General features: G+C 43.4%; 1 protein-coding gene across 1 annotated transcript in view; it reads left to right on the top strand.

The window, feature by feature from the left end:
- The window catches only part of LOC149440998 (uncharacterized), a 69,612-nt gene extending 47,025 nt beyond the window's left edge, over positions 1 to 22,587 (top strand). Inside the window, exons 6-10 of the mRNA XM_089657888.1 lie at positions 1,423 to 1,470; positions 1,555 to 1,574; positions 7,030 to 7,312; positions 20,559 to 20,765; positions 22,535 to 22,587. Of these exons, the coding sequence (XP_089514014.1) occupies positions 1,423 to 1,470; positions 1,555 to 1,574; positions 7,030 to 7,312; positions 20,559 to 20,765; positions 22,535 to 22,587 (611 nt within the window). The remainder of the gene's footprint in view (positions 1 to 1,422; positions 1,471 to 1,554; positions 1,575 to 7,029; positions 7,313 to 20,558; positions 20,766 to 22,534) is intronic.
- Positions 22,588 to 22,788: the final 201 nt, after the last annotated feature.

Below are 22,788 nucleotides of genomic sequence, written 5' to 3' on the forward strand. Positions count from 1 at the left end.
AGCCTCATCTCCTCCAGCGCCCCCCCCCCCTTCTCCTCCAGCGGCTCCCCATCTCTTCCATTTCTTGTTTCTCTTTTTCTTCTCTCTCTCTCTTTCTTTCTCTCTTTCTTTCTCTATCTCTCTCCCATTTGTTTCTTTCAACTCGAGTAAATTCGGGTATTGCAGATAATAAAAATGCAAAATGTGATGTATTGGAGGAGAGCACAAACACCTACTTTTCAAGGGTGGCAGGAAACAGACAAAACATTATCTGCCTTGTACACTGCAAGGAATAGAGATAAATGTGTTTTAATAATAAAAGTTCTATAAAATCTTGGCCATTTTTGCACCTACAACTTACATTCTTCCTTCTTTCCATCCACTTTCTCTCAGCCACTGCTTCCAGTACCAGGGATAAGTGATGTGGATCCCTGCTGGGACTATACAGGCAGTGTAGGATGGATCACCTCACCTGTGGACATGTGCTGTTGGCAACAACTGCCACTCTTACAGTATGGAAAGTGATAGCGGCAGTTGTGGATCTGGCATGCTATAGGGAGTCCTCTGTGTTCCTGAGCTTTTACTTTACAATAACCATGGAATGTATGAAATGTTCTGTGAGCTGGTCAGGGAACAAGTGGTGAGCAGGACATCTCAGACCTAGTGTGCCCTTCAAATGCCAACACCCGGGGAAGGACACAAGAGACTCAAACATGGTGCTCTGTGATGGTTTATTACATGGAGTCCCCCATACTGCAGGAGCGCCATGACACTTATTTGCACATTTATGTTCCTCAATTTAAACTGAAAGTAAAATGTTTTTATTTTGTATAGAGCAGAGAGGGATTAGAACCCTTGACAGCTGAAAATGCTATAATTTTATATCCAAATATCCTCAAAGGTGTTCACATGCAAAGACTAATGCATTACTTTATTCATATATCAGCCAAGGATTGAACCTCAAGACCATAATGAGAACATAGAAAAACATTTAAATTGATCTTCAAACCGAATAGAACATCGATATGTCTCAATAAATCGTAATAAAGTCATATTGTTTTTGTTAATCTATATATCAAGCAGTCTAAAAACTAAATTCCCTTAACAAGTATCAGGGCCCTGGACCCGGCATAAGTCATCAAATGGGCTGTTATCAGGCATAACCAGGACTTTAATACATTACATATCTACATTCAGGAGACTGATCGGAATACACTGCCAAACAGGAATGGCTACACATGGATCAAAATCCGTCATGGAACAAAATACTGTACAAACATTTGGACCATGTGGAAGTTGATCCCTATTGCCCTCCATTGCCATGTTATTGTTCCTCTGATCACACTCATATTACACAGATTCTCAAACTAGAAGATGTTCCCTATAAGAAAAAAAACCTGTCTTTAGTAATGGTGTTGTTTGTTCTATTTCCATTTGTTTTAGCTTCTTTTGAAGAAAAAATAGACAAGATCAAAAACATCATTAAACGCAGTAAGTAGTCTGTGTTTTCAGTTGTGATCGGCTCTTTACATTTTTTTGGACCTTATTGTGACTTTATTCTTTTACTTCACTTAGGTGCCCGCAACAGATATATGGTAAGAATATTTACAATAACCATGTATAGAACAATTGAGTATAAAATACCAGCCTTCTCCTTATGTAATAGGAGATTCTCCACTCAAATCAGCTGCAAGACATTAAAATTATGGTTATATTAACCCCTCGCCCTCCAGAGGATTCCCCCCCTCCCCCCTTCCTGACCAGGCCATGTTTTGTGATACGGCGCTGAGTTATTTTAACAGACAATTGCAGTTCAACGCTGCACCCAAATTAAATGTATGTCCTTTTTTTCCCACAAATAGAACTTTCTTTCGGTGGTATTTGATCGCCTCTGCGGTTTTTATTTTTTGCGCTATAAACAAAAAAATACCGACAATTTTGAAAATAAAAAATATATATATGTAACTTTTTGCTATAAAACATCCAGTAAAAAAAATTTAAAAATCAAATTTCATTATAAATTTAGGCCAAAATGTATTCTGCTCCATGTCTTTGCTAAAAAAACTTCCCAATACGTGTAAATTAATTGGTTTACATAAAAGTTATTGCATCTACAAATGATGAGATTTGGTTTGCCCCGCCCTGTGTCCTTATGCAGGGAGGTGGGTTGTTCTCTTGAATGTTTATATGTTGTGTCTGTGTTAAAATAAAGCAGTCTATTTCCTGATTTTACTTCGAGTGGTGTCCGTGGTCGGTGTTCGGACAGGGAAGCGGTAGTCTAATGGAAATACCCAAGTGCAGTCGGGGTCCGGTTCCGTTACATTGTGTAATGTCACCCATATCATCCCGGATCTCCTGGATGATGTGATTGACCAAATATGTTTACATTGCAGGGATCGGGAGATGTCAGGAGTCAAGTGACAGGGTTCCAAAAAGATAAATACAGTTGTGTTCAAAATAATAGCAGTGTGTTGAAAAAAGTGACTAAAGCTGAAAATCCTTCTAATAGCTTTTATTTCCATCCACACAAATGCATTGGGAACACGACACATTCTATTCCAAATCACAACATGAAGAAAAATACATCAAATTTGTGTTGTTCCTCTAAAAAAATGGAAGAAAAGTGAATATTAGACGGTTCAAAAAAAATGGCCGTGTTTGTATTCTTCTTTACAAACTCAAACATTCACTATGTAAACTGAGAAATGTTTGAAGATTTTGCTTTCCTTTGAATGACTTCATGAATATTTGGTTGTAGTCGCACTGTTTCTGAGAACTGCTGTACATCTGTGTTGCATGGAGTCACCCAACTTCTGGCCCCTGTGATCAGGTATTCCAGCCCAGGATGATTGGACCACATTCCACAGCTCTTCTCTATTTCTTGGTTTTGCCTCAGAAACGGCATTTTTGATGTCACCCTACAAGTTTTCTATTGGATGAAGATCCGGGGATTGGGCTGGCCACTCCATAACGTCCATCTTGTTGGTCTGGAACCAAGATGTTGCACGTTTACTGGTGTGTTTGGGGTCATTGTCTTGTTGGAACACCCATTTCAAGGGCATTTCCTCTTCAGCGTAAGGCAGCATGACCTCTTCAAGTATTCTGATGTATTCAAACTGATCCATGATCCCTGGTATGTGATAAATAGGCCCAACACCGTAGTATGAGAAACATCCCCATATCATGATGCTTGCACCACCATGCTTCACGGTCTTCACAGTGTACTGTGGCTTGAATTCAGTGTTTGGGGGTCATCTGACAAACTGTCTCCGCTCACTAGACCCAAAAGAACAATCTTACTTTCATCAGTCCACAAAATGTTGTGTCATTTCTCTTTAGGCCAGTCAATGTGCTCTTTGGCAAATTGTAACCTCTTCAGCACACGTCTTTTTCCCAACAGTGGGACTTTGTGGGGGCTTCTTGCAGATTGCCACCTGTTTTTCAAAGAATGAATGACCTCACTAATAGAACTCCACACTGCTATTATTTTGAACACGCCCCTTTCAATGAGTGATTCAATGACACAGAATCAGCAGCATGCATGTCATGACTGTTGGGTCTGTTGGATTTCTATGACTCTACTGCACCTGCTAGGAAATTATTTGCCATGTAGAAATATAATTTCCACCAAAAACAGGGATTGATCCGGTTAGTGATGTCTGACTGCTATTATTTTGAACATAACTGTAGGTGCAACGCTATCTAACAATAAAAATTACAACTGAATAAACTACTACAGAAACAAAATCAATCATCAGTGCAGTACAACACTCCGCACAGTGTCTGTGGTCATACATACCGTTTTTCCCCCACATTATCACTTGTTTGCATTCACATGTAAGCCTGGCTGATAGCTGAATATACTGGTGTAGCACTACTCCCTTAGGGGCCGCTGGATTTCTTTGGGTCCCCCTATGCTCGGCACAGCCAGGCAACATGCATTTTCCACACTTGTACCCTCAGAGTCAGTAAACAGTCCATGAGCTGGTTTTTAGTTGTTTTTATTAAAAGGTTAACAGTTTGGACGGGGTCTAGTGGTATATGAGATGTCCAAGGAACTGCGACAATTGAGGGCAAATTTGTTAGCAACTATGTACATTTGGACTAGCAAAAAAAAAAACAAAATAGCAACAGTTTCTGTTAAGGAATGCTATAGCCAACACTGGCTCTGAGGTCATCCAGGGTTCCATCGTATGGACTCAGATGCTGCTTGGTTCTATTATCTTGTTCGGTATGATATGCCTGTGTTTTTATGTCCATTGTGAGTATAATACTTACCTTGTTCTTTCAATAAACATTTTAAACGGTAATGTACTAGGTCGCTGCATTATCTTTTGTTTTTCTATTTGCATTCAGTGAAGTTGGACCACCCCGGTCTGTTGAGGGCAACAAGCAGTGCATATTCCAGAACATTCATATTGATTCCACAGAGTCTATTCCTAGCGCAGGAGAAAAGTGTTTTGCTGTGTTGGATTTTTCATATGAAAGTGGTCCTAGTGGCCCTTGAGCCGCTGGATTGCTTTCCATAGTGGTGGAAGGGGACATCCCCCCCCCCTCCTGCGGCTCGTTGGTGTTTCTCAGGCTTACTGTTAATGCCGGCTGGCCAGAGAAATGATCTGATGGTGCAACCTCCTCAGGATGGTGGCGATGAAAGATTCTATGGTCTTTGATCACCTCTATCATGATGGTGGACCGGAATGACGTCATGACGTTACATCCAGTCGGCGGTGGAAGTAAACAAATGTTTTTCTTTTTTAAAGCAAAAGTTAAGAAAAAAGTTTTAACCTTTTGCTTTTATAGGTAAAGAAGAGGTTTGGAGTCTTTTTGACCTCAGATCTCTTCTTCTTGAGGACCTGTCATGTATATTTCTATTATAAGGGATGTTTACATTTCTTGTATTAGGAATAAAAGTGATAAAAAAATAAATAAAAAAATTGCCCCCATCCCACCCATCCCACCATGTTCACATGTAGAAGTGAACCCATACGTCAATTGTGTGCGCATATGTAAATGGTGTTTGCAGCGCACATGTGAGGAATCGCCGCGATCGTTAGAGCGAGAGCAATAAATCCAGCGCTAGATCTCCTCTGTAACTCTGAATTGGTACCCTGTACCTATGGAGATAATACCGTAGTTTGTTGCCATTCCACAATTGTGCGCAATTGTAAAGCGTCACATGTTAGCTGTCTATTTTCTCGCCATAACATCCTCTTTTATATTTTACAAAAAACTTCGGGGTAAATATTGTGTTTTGGTTTCTTTAATTCACTAAAGTGTATTTTTTCCCAAAAAAGAGTGTTTTAACCCCTTGCCTACTAGGCAGTTCTACCCCCTTCCTGCCCAGGCCAATTGTCAGCTTTCAGTGCTGTCGCACTTTGAATGACAATTGCGCGGTGATGCAACATTGTACCCATATGAAATTTTTATCATTTTTTTCACACAAATAGAGCTTTCTTTTGGTGGTATTTAATCAGCACCGGGGGGTTTATTTTTTGCACTATAAATAAAAAAGCGCAAAACATTGGGGAAAAAAGTTTTTCTTTGTTTCTATTACAAAATTTTGCAAACAGATCATTTTTCTCCTTTACTGATGTGCATTGCTGAGGCTGCACTGATAGGCAGCACTAATGGGCACTGATGAGGCGGCACTGATAGGTAGCATTGATGGGCACTGATGAGACAGCACTGATAAGTAGCACTGATGAGGTGGGGCTGATGAGGCGGCACTGGTGGGCATTGATCCGTAGGCACTGATGATGCACTGATATGCAGCACTGATGGGCACTGATAGGCAGAACTGATGGCCACTGATAGGTGGCACTGACTAATAGCACTGCTGGGCGTTACTGATAGGTAGCACTGATGGGCGACACTGCTGGGCACTGATGGGCAACACTGCTGGGCACTGATGGGTGTGACTGCTGGGCACTGATGGGTAGTACTGCTGGGCACTGATGGGTGACACTGCTGGGAACTGATGGGCGGGACTACTGGGCACTGATAGGTAGTACTTCTGGGCACTGATGGGTGGGACTGCTGGGCACTGATGGGTAGTACTGCTGGGCACTGATGGGTGACACTGCTGGGCACTGATGGGTGGAACTGCTGGACATTTATGGGTGACACTGCTGGGCACTGATGGGTGGGACTGCAGGACACTGATGGGTGGCACTGCTGGGCACTGATGGTTGGGACTGCCAGGCACTGATGGTTTGGACTGCTAAGCACTGACGGGTAGTACTGCTGGGCACTGATGGGTGGAACTTCTGGGCACTGATGAGCGGCACTGATAATGAGTGCCCTGATTATTAGTGCAGATCTCCCGTCACATCTGCTGGTTATTGGCAGTACTTTCCCCACGCTGTGACAGTGTGAGGAATGTGCAGCCGATAACCGGCAACTGTATTTACATCGTGATCTCCTGTGTCATTGGACACAATTGATAATGTGGTAAAAGGCCTCTGTGATTGGATTTTTACTTTATCACGTGATCAGCTGTTTCCATAGGAGACAGCGATCACCTGCGGCACCGGGTGCCAGCCGCTGGGGGCTCACAGGGGGCGTGTTCTGGGAGGAAGTCCACAGACACCCTCCCAGAACCAGACAACCGCGCTGTAGCCATCTTGCAGCTATAGTGCGGTTGGGAAGAGGTTAAAAAGCGCTGCGCAAATACCATGTGACTTAAAAAATTGCAACAATCACCATTTGGTTCTCTGGGGTCTTTGCTAAGAAATATCTAATGTTTGGGGATTAGAAGTAATTTTCTAGCAAGAAATACCAATTTAAACAAAACGTCCCGGAAAATGTTTGGTCTTCAAGCGGTATAAACATTCCGGGTGTTATTCATTACTTTTGTGTGAATCAGGAAACATCTGCAAAGTAGTTTTTGGTTTTTTTGTTGTCAATATAGACCGACCCCTAATAGTGATCCCAGGATTGCTGGAACCCGCCGCATTGTGAGATTTGTAGTCATGGATTTAGTGTAATGTACAATCATTTCTCTTTTTGCTGTTATCTAATGATTATTGTTTTGTATCTTTCATTATATAGTGGTATCTCTCAGGATATTACACAGTTGGGATCTTTTCAGGGTCATCAGAGAGTGACTATGAATGGCTTATCAACCGACTAAAATGGGAGTCCTTCCATATTAAAATTATAACCGTCCTTCCTCACTACATCTCCAACAATGGCGGGCGGCAGTTCAGGGAGGCCGTCTCTCGGTGCACGTTCGGTATTTTGTATCACACCAAGAAAAGAGGACGAATCAACATTGTGGACGTCACCGACTCTGTATATGATGAGGAGCTGAGATATCTGTGTGAGCGCCTAGGTAAGAGGTCATCATATATGTGGCTGATTCATAACACAGACGGCTACATGGGCTGATGTTCCATCATGTATGATTCGGGTAGTAGGGTTCATCACTGCCCATCCCCCACACACAATCATGGCCAAACATCTTGTCCCCCCGGCATTTGTCAGATAACGCCCCACTTCACCCAGAAAATTGCTGCAATGACAAATGTTCCGGCATTCTGGTGTCATTTTTTGTGTTTGTATTGTATGACACCAAAAAGTGGAGAAACAACAAGCCAAATCTGACACCTTCCACACAGAACTACAAAAATGGACCCCAAACATCCTACTACCCCAACTACTACACCTCCTGCTACTCCAACTACTACACCTCCTACTACACCTCCTACTACACCTCCTACCACCCCAACTACTACACCTCCTACTACACCTCCTACAACCCCAACTACTACACCTCCTACAACCCCAACTACTACTATTCCTACTACACCTCCTACAACCCCAACTACTACTATTCCTACTACCCCAACTACTACTATTCCTATTACACCTCCTGCTACCCCAACTACTACTATTCCTACTACACCTCCTACTACCCCAACTACTACACCTCTTACTACCCCTCCTACCACCCCAACTACTACACCTCCTACTACCCCAACTACTACACCTCCTACTACTCCAACTACTACTATTCCTACTACACCTCCTACTACTCCAACTACTACTTTTCCTACTACATCTCCTACTACCCCAACTACTACTATTCCTACTACACCTCCTACTACTCCAACTACTACTATTCTTACTATACCTCCTACTACCCCAACTACTACACCTCCTACTACACCTCCTACTACCGGAACTACTACACCTCCTACTACACTTTCTACTACGCCAACTATTACTATTCCTACTGCACCTCCTACTACCCCAACTACTACTATACCCACCACACCTCCAACTATCCCAACTACTACTATTCCTACTACACCTCCTACTACCCCAACTACTACTATTCCTACTACACATCCAACTATCCCAACTACTATTATTCCTACTACACCTCCTACTACACCAACTACTACACCTCCTACTACCCCAACTACTACACCTTCTACTACCCCAACTACTACTATTCCTACTACACCTCCTACTATCCCAACTACTACTATTCCTACTACACCTCCTACTATCCCAACTACTACTATTCCTACTACACCTTTCAGAGACAACATCTTCCAGAGATCTCCATGGAGAAGAGAATTCATCACCGTTCAATCCTCAAGCTTTAATAGTCAGAGGAGAAAGACAATAATAATAAAAACAATGTTATTTTATATAGCGCCTTCAAAGGTAGATTTTCAAATTACTTTACAAAAATAACACAAGAAATACACCAGATAAAATTGTCTGAAGAAAAACATTTTTAAATTTGATTTGAATGAGTTTAGAGAAGATGACTTTCTGATGTTCTTTGGAAGCGATTTCCAGCGTTTTGGAGCATAGCAGGAGGAGGTTTTCTATCCCATCAAGTGTAGGTGAAAAGGAGGGCACACAGAAGACCAGAATTTGAGGCGCAGAGGCTACAATTGGGGGAGTAAGTTGATAAAAGTTCAGAGAAATAATGGGGTGGCAAGCCATGAAGAGCCTTATAGGTGAGCAAGAGGATCTTAAATTCTATGCAAAACCTGATGGGTGGCTAGTGCAAGGACTCCAGGATAGCGGTAGTATGGTCACTTGTACCAGAACCTAGTCAGGATTCTGGCTGCAGAATTTTATGTATATTGAAGTCGATTAATAGTGGATTGAGGTATACGGCGAGTAGAGCATTGAAATAGTCAAGTCAGTAGAACACAAATAACTCCTAGCACCATCATCTTATGACCTAAGCCCAATAGGGAAGACTATATAGCAATGTAGCTCTACCCCCATAGGAGCCGCTGGTTATGTTGTGTCCTCTGTTCTTATCTTGACTTGGACAAAAGCCTTGGCACCATTGACACCTTAGCTTTACATGTTAGTAGAGGTAGATTAGTAGGATCACCCTGAAATTAGGCTTGAAACCTCATGGCAAATAGTAAGATAAATTGTCGAGCATTTATCAGATAAGATAAAGTTACATAGTTAGTCTGGCTGAAAAAAGACAAACGTCCATCCAGTTCAACCATGCTCCTGCTGGGAAAAAATTCCTTCCTGACCCCCGAGAGGCAATCGGATATTCCCTGAATCAACTTTACCTATAAATGTTATATCCAGTTATATTCTGTGTATCCAAGAAATAATCCAGGACTTTCCTACAGCAATCCACTGAGCTGGCCACAACCAACTCTGGAGGGAGTCTATTCCACATTCTCACAGCTCTTACTGTGAAGAAACCTTTCCGTGTTTGGAGATTACATTTCTTTTCCTCCAGATGTAAAGAGCGCCCCCTTGTCCTCTGTGATGACCTCAGGGGGAATGACTACACCGAGTTCACTATATGAACCACTGATGTATTTATACATGGAGATCATATCCCCCCTTATGTATTATACATGGAGATCATATCCCCCTTATGTATTATACATGGAGATCATATCCCCCCTTATGTATTATACATGGAGATCATATCCCCCCTTATGTATTATACATGGAGATCATATCCCCCCTTATGTATTATACATGGAGATCATATCCCCCTTATGTATTATACATGGAGATCATATCCCCCCTTATGTATTATACATGGAGATCATATCCCCCCTTATGTATTATACATGGAGATCATATCCCCCCTTATGTATTATACATGGAGATCATATCCCCCTTATGTATTATACATGGAGATCATATCCCCCCTTATGTATTATACATGGAGATCATATCCCCCCTTATGTATTATACATGGAGATCATATCCCCCTTATGTATTATACATGGAGATCATATCCCCCCTTAATCTCCTCTTCTCAGTAGAGAATACATTCAGTTCCTCTAATCTTTCCTCATAGCTGATCTCCTCCATGCCTCGTATCAGTTTAGCTGCTCTTCTCTGTACTTCCTCCAGTTCCCCAATGTTCTTTTTGTGAATTGAAGCCCAAAACTGAACTGCATATTCCAGATGAGGTCTTGCTAATGATTTGTACCGGGGGGGGGGTGATATCTCTCTCTCTGGAGTCTATACCTCTCCTAATACAAGAGAGGATTTTGCTCGCTTTAGAACCCGCAGCTTAGCATTGCTGCCATTATTATGCTTGTGATCTACCAGAACCCCCAGATCCTTCTCCTCCATTGATTCCCCCAGTTGTACCCCCCTAGTATGTATGATGCATATTATTAGCCCCAAAGTGCAGAACCTTACATTTATCAACATTAAACCTCATTTGCACATAGTTGCCCAATTACACAGAGCATTGAGGTCGGCTTGTAAATTGGAGACATCCTGTAAGGACGTTATTCCCCGGCACAGCTTGGTGTCATCTGCAAAGACTGAAATGGAATTTGCAGTATCAGACCCCATATTGTTTATAAGTATATTAAAAAGTAAGGGTCCCAACACTGAACCTTGGGGTACCCCACTAATAACACTGAACCTTGGGGTACCCCACTAATAACACTGAACCCTGGGGTACCCCACTGATGACCCCAGACCATTTAGAGTATGAATCATTAACCACTACTCTCTGAATATAATCTTTTAGCCAGTTTTCTATCCATTTACTTACAGATTTTTCCAAGCCCGTAGCCTTTACCTTACACATTAGCCGTGTGTGGGGAACTGTGTCAAACGTTTTTGCAAAATCCAAGTATACCACGTCCACTGCCACCCTTCTGTCCAAGTATACCACGTCCACCACCACCCCTCTGTCCAAGTATACCACGTCCACCACCACCCCTCTGTCCACGTATACCACATCCACCGCCTCCCCTCTGTCCAAGTATACCACGTCCACAGCCACCCCTCTGTCCATGTATACCACATCCACAGCCACCCCTCTGTCCAAGTATACCACGTCCACCGCCACCCCTCTGTCCAAGTATACCGCGTCCACCGCCACCCCTTTGTCTAAGTATACCGCGTCCCCCGCCACTCCTCTGTCCAAGTATATTACGTCCACCGCCACCCCTCTGTCCAAGTATACCACGTCCACCGCCACCCCTCTGTCCAAGTATACCACGTCCACCGCCACCCCTCTGTCCAAGTATACCGCGTCCACCGCCACCCCTTTGTCTAAGTATACCACGTCCACCGCCACCCCTCTGTCCAAGTATACCACGTCCACTGCCACCCCTCTGTCCAAGGTCTTGCTCACCCCCTCATAAAAATAAATCAGATTTGTTTGACAGTTTCTGGCTTTCATGGTTCCATGCTGTCTGTTGCTTAAAATATTTTTTCCCAGTAAGAACTCCTCTATGTGGTCTTTTATTAAACTCTCCATTACCTTCCCAACTAAGTTGCACTAACAGGTCTATAATTACTTGGGAAAGATTTTGACCCCTTTTTAAATATTGGCACCACATTGGCCTTACGCCAATCCAGTGGTACTATGCCAGTCATTAAAGAGTCCCTAAAAATGAGAAACAATGGCTGTGAGATGACAGAGCTCAATTCTTTAAGGCCCCGTGGGTGTGTGCCATCCGGTCCAGGGGCTTTATTCACCTTTATTCTGTCTAAATATTTCTGGATCATATCAATTGTGAGCCAATGTGGATCATCTGGGGCTGTGTCAGTACCACGCCCATTATGGACAAGAGCTCCCCCATGATCCTTTGTATACACAAAGCTGAAGAAGGTATTAAATAAAGGGGCCTTCTCTTTGTCCCCAGTCACCCACTCTAGATTATTTTGTAAAGGGCCTACATGCTGGGACCGGACATTTTTACTATTAATATATTTGAAGAATCTTTTGGGGTTGGTCCTGCTATCTTTTGCAATCGGTCTTTCGTTTTCAATTTTTGCGCCTTTATTTCCTTCTTGCATATTCTGTTATATTCATTGTACTATTTAAGTGATATCGTTCCTCCACTTTTATATATTAAGTGTAACAATAGAACATTTAGCAGTATGAACAATACTCTGGAGATTAATTTGAGGCATTTAAAGCACCGTTTTATAATTCAAACCAGACCAGCATAGCTCTTCCCACTTATTGAGTGGCAGAAAAGCAAAAAAAAAAACAAAACAGGTACCAAATCAGTTAATGGCTAGGTTGCTAATGGTTCTTAGAATGAGAGCTAAGCCTAGGCTTTTGTAAAAGGGGGCTGGCAATATTCTCAAAGCAGCATCCAGCAGCTAGTGAGCAATATTCAGTCCTTAATTTTAGTCTTCTGTTGGCTATGCTGAGGCCCTTGAAGATGTTGGTGTGCTTAACCTCTTGGAAGCAGCCGAACGCAAATGTGCAGCCTCCCGACATCTGGGCCTAGATGCCGAGTGGCCACACATTTGCGTTCTATTAAAAAAAACATGTGCTGAGAGCGTGTGCTCCAAGCTAACACATTCGGTACTCACGGAAAGGTCCCGATCTCATCTTGCGATCGGGACCTTTTCCGATCATGTGACTGCCATGACAGCGAATCACGGCGGTCACATGACCCTAAACCCTCACCCTGCCTCCCGTCTTCTGGAACCCTTAAAGGGCCGGGGGACGCATGCCTGCTACCCATGCTTGGGGTGCCATTAACATTTAATTACGCTAAAAGTGTAATGCGCGTTTGCAGTGCATTTCCAAAACGTGCGGCAAAGCGTGTATTTTCTGTGCAGCTTGCGTTTGGAAACACACAGATGTGAATGGAGCCTCATTGTTCTTGTGTAAACGCACCAATTTCACTTTCGGGCGCGATACACATGTAGTGTAGTGAGAGCGCATTGTTTTTGGCTCATTTTTCCCGCAATATGCATAGTGGCAAAGTACCTCCTGGGACATTTTGGTGTGTTGCGGTTTGCACGTTTTTTATGATGAGTTTTGCTGTGTTTGTCGCTTGTTTTTTCACATGGTAAAGTGTCTGTTTGGCCTGTTTTCAATACTAAAGCTCTGCTCCACATCGGCTGGTATCCACATAGGCCGGATTCACCAGGACTGTCCCAGGATTTGATGTAAGTCCCGGGGTCCTGGGGAATCAAGGCTTAGTCCCGGCACTTGGCTCCAGTGACTTGCCCGGTTGGGGCACTCTAGTTCGGGCACCAGTGACACCGGCCCCGTGGCTTGTGCGGAGTGTCTGGGGTCCCACACACCACAAGTATATCTCTGTATGGCAGCCAGCGTCTCTCACCGCCATCTACCTCTCACACATACACAGCACAGAGCGGCTGAATCCACCTCCTCCTCCTTGTCTGTGATGTTCTCCTGTACATAGACATGAGGAGAGGGGTGAGGAGGAGGAACACCGCTCTGCCTGAGCTGCACTGATCTGAGGTCTTGTAGTAAATACAGGGGAGAGGACTTGTGCTGGGGGGGTTGGATATGAAATCAGCGCAAGTCCTCTCTCCTTCTAAAGTGCCCCCTAGTACATATCCTCTCCCTCCCCCCCAAATTAAAGAGGTTTTGGCTGCCCCAGAGGGGACAATCCTGGCATCTGAGACCTCGGGTACCCAACAACAGATGCGGGGAAATTGCCCCAGGTGCCCAATCTAGCGCCGCTCTGCCAGGAAAGTTAGTGGAGCCCAGTGGCAGAATTCATTCCGGCATTTGGTCCTTGTTGGGCTCCAGGACACACCATGACTGGCTCACACCATGATTCAGAAAGGAACAGCCTGTGCGTTCCTCTGCGATTCACATGCAGTCCAGGCACAGTGCTATTTCAGCTCATTCATTTGAATGCATACATTACTTTAAGAAATGCTCAGCAATCAGATCACATGGTATTACTGCACCATACAATCTGGAACAGGCAAACACTGTGCTTGTGACTAGTATTGGGGGTGTCATTGGGTTAACATTGACACCCGCTGCAGATTTCAATTGCAGTGAGCTTTGAATGTAAATGACATGGAATGCGGGTTTCCTGCACCCTGTCCTGATGTGAACGGGTCCTTAGTCCGGATTTGGGGGATTTTGTTCATATCTTGGAAGGTCCCACCAAAACTGGGTCAGTCAGGAAGTATTGATCTATTTTAGAGGGAGAGAGAATTTGTGTTTTTAGGGGTTGTACTGGGAGGGGGAATATGGGTGGAAGGATTTGTGATAGAACTGGCAAGAGGACAGGTGCTGGCATAGGGTATTTGGGGGAAAGGGTGCTGGAGAGGATGGGGGGGGGTATTTTATCAAGGATGGGGGGGGGTTACTGGAAGGGAGGACGTGGAGGAGAAGATCTGTGCTGAAAGTTGGGAGAGGGTTTTTGCTGGGAGGGAAATTTGGAGATGGAGAGTTTTGATGAGGGGGAGGAGGATTTGTACTAGAATTGAGGGGTGGGGTGTCTTTGTTCTGGAAGTGGGGAGAGGATTTGTGCTGGGAGGGGATTTGAGGGTGGTGTATTTGTGCTGGGAGGGGGTATTTGGGGGAGATCATTTGAGCTAGAAGTGAGGAAAGGATTTACGTTGGGAGGAGGAGGATCTGTGATAGAAGGATTTTGGAGGGAGGAACTTGAAGCAGGGAGAGAATTTTTGCTGGGAGAAGAAAGTTGGTATGCTTGTTGTGCTGGGAAGGGGGGCTTGTGGGAAAGAGGATTTGTGCTGGGGGGATTTGGAGAGGGGGAATTGGGTCAGAGAGTATTTGTACTGGAATGGAGGGTTGTACTGGTGGGGGGATTTGTGGGGGTGTAAGAGGATTTATTCTGAGAATGGTACTGGGGAGGAGGATTTGTGCTGTGAGGGGGAACTGAGGGGTGTGGGGATAAGTGCTAGAACAGGGAAGAAGAGGGAATTGTGCTGGAACTGGGGATTTGGGGAGGGTGGAGAAAGTCTTATGCTGAGAAAGGGGGAAGAATATTTATGTTGGGGGAGGGGGGATTTGCATGTGAGGATCTGTTCTGGGAGACGGAGAGAGGATTTTTACTTGGGGGGGGGGGATTTGTACTTGGGGGTTGAGTGAAAATTAGTGCTCTTTTTGATTGTACTCCTGACTCTTACTATGCATTACACATTCCTGTCCCCTGCATTCTGTGCATAACACTGCTGACCCCTGCATTCTGTACATTTCATACTCCCAGCCCCTGCATTCTGTACATTTCATACTCCCAGCCCCTGCATTCTGTACATTTCATACTCCCGGGCCCCTGCATTCTGTACATTTCATACTCCCAGCCCCTGCATTCTGTACATTTCATATTCCCAGCCCCTGCATTCTGTACATTTCATACTCCCGGCCCCTGCATTCTGTACATTTCATACTTCTGTCCCCTGCATTCTGTGCATAAGCCTGTTCTCTGCATTCAGTGCATTATGTACCCCTGGACTGTGCTCTGTGTGTCATGTACTCCTAAACCCAGAACTGACTATAGCCCTTTGTGCGTTACATACTCCTGATCCTTGAACACATTGCATTACACACCCTGGACCCCTGCAGTCTGTGTCATGTATCCTAAACCCCACACTGACTGTGCATTGGACATCCCCAACCCCTGTGCTCTGCCTTACACACTCCTACATCATATATACTATATTGCACATTACATACTTCTCACCAAAGTGTTCATTGTCTCAACAGCTGTTGGTTGCTATGCAATCCCTGACTATTTTATTGAATTTCTTCTTTAAGTTGTAAGCCGTGTACTGGGCTGGGCTCCCCAGGATACAGTGAAGTCACGAACGAAGAAAGCAACCCCAACACCAGCTTTTGTCACAACAGAATCTTACTTAGATGTGGCAAATAAACACAACCCCAAATGCTGGAATATACAATAAATTTACATACACCCAGCCCAAAGGCTGAGACCCTTGTGCTGCACAGCACGGCGCCTTCTGATGGATGAAGGTAGAAGGTGTAGTAATTTACCTACTGGGGGGCACAACTAAGCTGCCACACCTTACCTGTTATCACCCTACAGAGCAGGAATCAGTGTATGGGTGTACGGTATGGGCTAGCCTGCGGTGCAGCACAACAGCTTACAATCTTACACAAATCTACAGTATTCCCCCTCCCATAACAGGTCCTGTAGCACGTGGCTGAGTATTCCTTCTGAGCAAAACGCCAGTCTGGCTTGAGTTTGTAGATTTTTATCAGCTCTCCAATGTGAAATGTCACTTTAAGTTGTGGAGTCCTTCCAATGATCAGTAACAACACTTGTGGCCTGAAACAGAGACCCTAACTAACTAACTATAGGCCTGTCTCAGTCCTATAGGTGCCAACACTGAAATGAGGTGCGTGCACGATCTTTACAGACCCGGGTCTGCTTTGTATCCACTGCTGACTCTGAACAGAACAAATGTCTCTCCACTAAGCATGCAATATTCTCAGCAATGTATGTTGCTTTGCTCCTCTGTCCTCATCAGCATTCCTGGCAGCAAATCTTCCTTTCTCTGAACAGGATCAGGGTCTTGGACAAGATCAGCTTCAATCAAGTGAATTTCTGATTACGGAGGGCCGTCATATCAGCTTGATGGCAAAGGATTCTCAAAGTCACTCAGCCATCTTCTCTCTCTCAAGCATGGCTCCTCTCCTCTCTTTTTCCTGTTCACTCTCCAAGTGTAAAACCCCACCCCTTCATGAATATAGAAGTCTCTATGCAGTCTGAGGCTGTTAGAATAAACAGTGACATCTTGTGGCTAAACTGCAGAATGTCAGTCAGAACAGTTTTTAATTTACTTCACAAACAATGAAAGCTGTTTCCTCATCTTACAAAGGTAGGCTCAGGCAAGGCAATCAAAGCATATTTTATAGATACAAGGAAGTTTGGGTTTTGTTTAACCACACCCCGTAAGCCCCTCCCTCTGGTAATAGTTTGGCCACACGCACATTTTGCCTCAGCGTGCTACGTGCACTACAGGTCACTTCCTTCCTCAAGTATCCCTCATTCTGAAGTTCAAAAGTTGGGAGGTATGTGATATACATTCAGTGGCCACTGTATTAGGTCCACCTGTTCAATTGCTTGGTAACAGAATTGCTGATCAGCCAATCACATGGCAGCAACTCAATGCATTTAGGCATCTAGACATGGTGAAGATGACTTGCTGAAGTTCAAACTGAGCATCAGAATGGGGAAGAAAGGGGATTTAAGTGACTTTGAACTTGGCATGGTTGTTGGTGCCAGATGGACTGGTCTGAGTATTTTAAAAGCTGCTGATCTACTGGGATTTTCAGGCACAACTATCTCCAGAGTTTACAGAGAATGGTTTTTTGAACATGAAGATGGGTTCATTGTATGCCAATGGCCTCAACAGTCACCAGATCTCAATCCAATAGAGCACCTTTGGGATGTGGTGGAACTGGAAATTCGCTTCATGGATGTGCAGCCAACAAATTTGCAGCAACTGCGTGATGCTATCATGTCAGTATGGACCAACATCTCTGAGGAATGTTTCCAACACCTTGTTGAATCTATGCCACGGAGAATGAAGGCAGTTCTGAAGGCAATAGAGGGTCCAACCCGGTACTAGCAAGGTGGTCGGTGAGTGTAGATTGATATTGATTGTGTGTAAGCACAGAGGTGGGCGAAAGCAATCCCCTGGGAGGGGGACAGGTGCCGGGTGTGAGTCTATGAGGTCAGCTGGTGAACTACTTCCTTCTACTGGTTTTCATGTCTTAAATACCAGATTCAGGACAGGGCAGGGAGTAATCAAGGAATCTTATACTGGAGATTGGAGGTAAGGACTGTCCCAGAAGACAGAGAAAGCTTTTCTTTTCTGTAACAGGGGCACAATAATGGTATATCAGTACATAGGAGAGCTGGAATTTAGGGAAATATAAGGTGAACTTAGCCTTTAAGGCTCTGTAGTAAGGTTTTTGGCCAAGCAGGGCTATCAGTCTGTAAAAGGGAAAATGATAATAGCTCTTACCAAAGGCTATGCACAAAGTCAACAAACAAGACAACAATGAGTCTATGACCTGCTCACCAGCCTCCCTTATTCTGTTGCAGCAGATTTTACCATTGGAGGCTCTCCTTTGGAGTGTTGATTTCTGGAAGCCTCTTCTGCGGATCCAATTAATGGTGAACCTGGTGGTACAATGGCTGTCTTTCCACATCTCTGGAGCAGTCTTGTGCAGCAGTATTATTAGTCAGCCGGTCTGGGGGGTACACTCTGGCTCCCCAATGACAAGGAAAACAGGCCTCTGGGTGAAAGCTGGCAGTAGCAGACAGTAGCAGACACTCACTTGATCTCCATACAGCGATTTGCAGCTAGCAAGTGGCGCTCCAGGACATTCATATATATATGTGTATATATATAGTTTTTAAAATATATTCTTCAGATTTTTTTTAACATATAAAAAAGTAATTTTAAAATTTTTACATATATTTGTAAATGCATTCCAAAATGTAGATTTGTAATTTTAAAGACATACAGTATATTTGAAATGCATTTTTAGAAAAATGTATATATATTTTTAATAAAAACCCATTTCAACATACAGCATTTCAAATATATGGCACTATATTTGGGAACAATATTTTTAAAATATATTTCAAATATACTTTTCTTCCATGTGGGTTGGGCTCCTCTTTGTAGTTTCTTTATCAACTCATGACTCAGACTACATATCCCATCATTCCGTGTTCTGTATTTGAGAATAAGTAGCTTAGTTTCCATAGACGCTCCATCCTGTGACAAAAATGAACTGCAATCACGCAATTTAACAATAATACATTTCAGACTCTGCATAATCCAGTAACAGTGATTCTGGGTATAGCAAGAAGTGTGTCAAATATTTATCACCTACCCAGCACACCTTACCAGACCCTGAATCCTGGCCATTGGTTGGGTTGTCAATTAATTCATTACACCGACTGATAACCCTCTATACACAGACAACAGTCTCTGGCAGAAGGAAGAATAACAATCTGTGTTTGGAGAAACCTTACAAAAATATAAAGGATGACTGCAGTCCACTGCTCCCTACAGATCACATGACAGTAAAAAGAAGAGGATTTGGAAAATACTAGATCCCCATCACTGGATAATTAGGAAAGAAATACAATATGCAAATTAATTCTAAAACTACCTCATTGTGCCTCCCAATGACGCTATTGTGACTACAGACACTTGGAATGTTACTGTACACCCTCCTAGGTAGGTGTTAGGATTAGGTAAATTTGGTTCTGGCTCACTGTATTCAGTGGAGCTGCGGTTTGTTGTTGAGCAAATTTAGTTTGGCTCACTGTAACCAGTGTGAGTGTGTTGGTTGATTGGTCTGTTCTGTGTTCCAGTAGTTGCAGAATTGATTGCCTCCTCCTGAATAGTCCAGAAAGCTCTAGAAGCTAGTGGGCAGGATGAGTCTAATCAGCAGCTAAATATTCATACAGCCCTGGCCAATCCCTGGAGAGGGTCACCCAGATGGTAGCTGGGAGTCTGTATAAATATTCTGAGACAGAGAGCAGTGAGGTTTTTTTCCCTGCAAGGAAATCACAGCCTAAGGGAGGATTCTTGCACCCTTAGGCCATCCTGCCATATGCCTTCAGGGTGCTAAGGCCTTTGGTGGTCTAATTGGAGGCCTGTTTTGCTGGAAGCTGCAGAGAGCTGACTAAGGGATTGTTTGCCTGAGGATCTAGTCTGGTATCACAGGGTGGATGTGTCTGGACGATATTGGAAAAAGGTAACCCATTTTTCAAGAACTGGAAAGAGAGAACCTAGAGACCGTGGGCTGCTGCCATCCCTCGTGTGTTAGAGTCAGCTGTGTGCAAAGGGAACATAGTGTCCAGTGTCCTGAAGAGCTCAATCTATTTGATTCCTAGTGAAAGGACTTTGCTTGGACTGTTCACCAGATGAAGATCAATCTCCTCAAGTTGCTACAGGCTCATAGTTTTGGAGTATCCCACTCAATTCCCTAACTCTATCCAAGTTACCCTAAAGTAAAAACACCAAAAAGAACACCCCTGGACTGTTCATTGAGCCAAAGAGTGACTGTGACCGTGTGCCTGGCTGCGAGGCAACTACTGGAGAGAGAACTCCATGCAATCTACTAAGCGGCTCCTGTGGGGAAAGTGCTCTGCTACCATAGAGGCCCCATTAACATCACCAGAAATGGGAGGAAACAAATGACAATTGTATCTTCAAGAAAAATGTGACTAATAAATGATGATGGTGATGATGATGATGGTGATGATGATGATGATGATGATGATGACGATGATCTGTACATACAGGAGGAAGAGTGTAATTCTTATTATGAATACTTTGTGTGTCTACAGGGCAGGATAATGTGATCATAGTAATGGATGATGTGGAGGACAGCAGTGATCAGGAGAAGATCCGGATATTGGAACGTCATCCCAGCATAGGAGAAATGTACAGCAATCTCTTTTTATTTAGTCATCAGGAAAAACAGTCAAATTATCAGACATTGGTGTTACCTGTTAAGGAGATCAATAAACATCTACCACAAGCTGCTGCAGAAGGTAACATTTCAGCATTTTAAACTTATACATTCTGATTTTAGTTATTTTTCACTCTTTGGATTGATATTTATTTAGTTTCTCATTAAAAGTAAAAATTCCAGTATCCTGTAGGTCCCTTTCACACGGGGTGGACCTGTTAGCAGATCCGTTTGCTCAGTGGGAGATCTCTCTGCTGATTCCCACTGAGCAAGTGGATGACAGGTCCGTGTCCGCTCCACTGCTGAAGAGCGGACACAGACACAGCTCGCTGTCCTCTATGGACCGCCTGGCCATTTCCTTCCTACTGCCATCCAATCCGATTTATGGAAGGGGAACAGATCCCCATCCGTCTGTTTTTGGTGGATCGGACTGGATGTTGGCAGGTGTATACAGACACATGTCCATTTACACCCACAGCTCCATAGAGAAGAATAGAGGTCCCTAACGGGTCCACCTGAAAAACAGACAGGTGGACCTGATCAGAATGTCCACGTGAAGGAGGCCCTACATGCTGACTATCAAAAGTGTGAGTGCAGAAAAGTATGGTAATGTAGTGGCATAGAGTGCAGAAGTTCATGACTTCAGAAAATAACAGATATTATCGTATTTATTCGAATGTAAAGCGCACCTTTTCTGGCCAAAAATAGGCTCTAAACTCAATGTGCGCATTACATTCAAAGGCGCCTTACAGGCCTGGACTGTGACGTAACACGTAGGCACGCAGAGACGCAGTTTCCGGAGTGACGCACTTCCGGTACGGGACGCCATTTTCCAAGAGTAACACATGAGTGCAGTTTACCCATGCAGGGGAGAAAAAACGCTGTACACAAATGTGAGTTACTTCTTATTTGCCCTATAAATAAAAATATTTGCTGGATTTGAAAATTACTACACTATGGAGGATCTCTTTTTTTTTTAACTCACTATTATGAGAGTGAGAATTCACAGAGGATCGCTGTAGAGGACTCCATAAGGTATAAAGGTGTGGAGGAGACCAAATAGGAGGATAGCCTGAGAGGTACCATCCAGGAGTGTTGAGGATCCAAGGTGATCCTAGAGGCTTGTGGGCTCCTAGGGGTCGCTGAAAGGAGGTGAGGAGGCATTGCAGCCGAAGTGGAAGAGTGTGTTTACACGAGTGGCACTATGATAACACACTGCATGTGCATTTAAGCATCACTTGGATTACATTGTTTTTTGGACATTGGACGATATATTAATTTATAGTGATTTGGCACGATCACACGTTATAGATTTATTGGAAGTGGCACTAACACAAATTATGTTTAATGATTTTAACATAGCACCATTATGATATATGTTGTTTAATATTATTTATGAGATAAGTGACACGCGTGATGAGCACTTAGAGTATTATAGGCACTGTGAGATTTCTCACAAGGTCAATACATTTAATTTATTACTTTCATATATATTATTTTGATTATGTTATTTAGCGCTACACTATTATAATATTCATTTGAGCACTGTTTTTTGGTATCAGTAGGAGTGTAAGCAGCTGTATACTAGGGAAAAGGGAGGGTGGTCCATAGAAGCGCAGGAGGACTTACAATATACACATGGATCAAAATCCGTCATGGAACAAAATACTGTACAAATATTTGGCCCGTGTGGAAGTTGATCCCTATTGCCCTCCATTGCCATGTTATTGTTCCTCTGATCACACTCATATTACACAGATTCTCAAACTAGAAGATGTTCCCTATAAAAAAAAAAAGCAAAAACTTTGTCTTTAGTAATGGCGTTGTTTGTTCTATTTCCATTTGTTTTAGATTCTTTTGAAGAAAAAATAGACAAGATCAAAAAAATCATATTCAGTAAGTAGTCTGTGTTTTCAGTTGTGATCGGCTCTTTACATTTTTTTGGACCTTATTGTGACTTTATTCTTTTACTTCACTTAGGTACTCGCAACATATATACGGTAAGAATATTTACAATAACCATGTATAGAACAATTGAGTATAAAATACCAGCCTTCTCCATTCTCCACTCAAATCAACTGCAAGACATTAAAATGATGGTTATA

The sequence above is a fragment of the Staurois parvus genome, unplaced genomic scaffold (genome assembly GCF_062004578.1).
Source record: "Staurois parvus isolate SC_StPar_1 unplaced genomic scaffold, SC_StPar_1.0 ptg001037l, whole genome shotgun sequence".
Lineage (NCBI taxonomy): Eukaryota > Metazoa > Chordata > Amphibia > Anura > Ranidae > Staurois > Staurois parvus.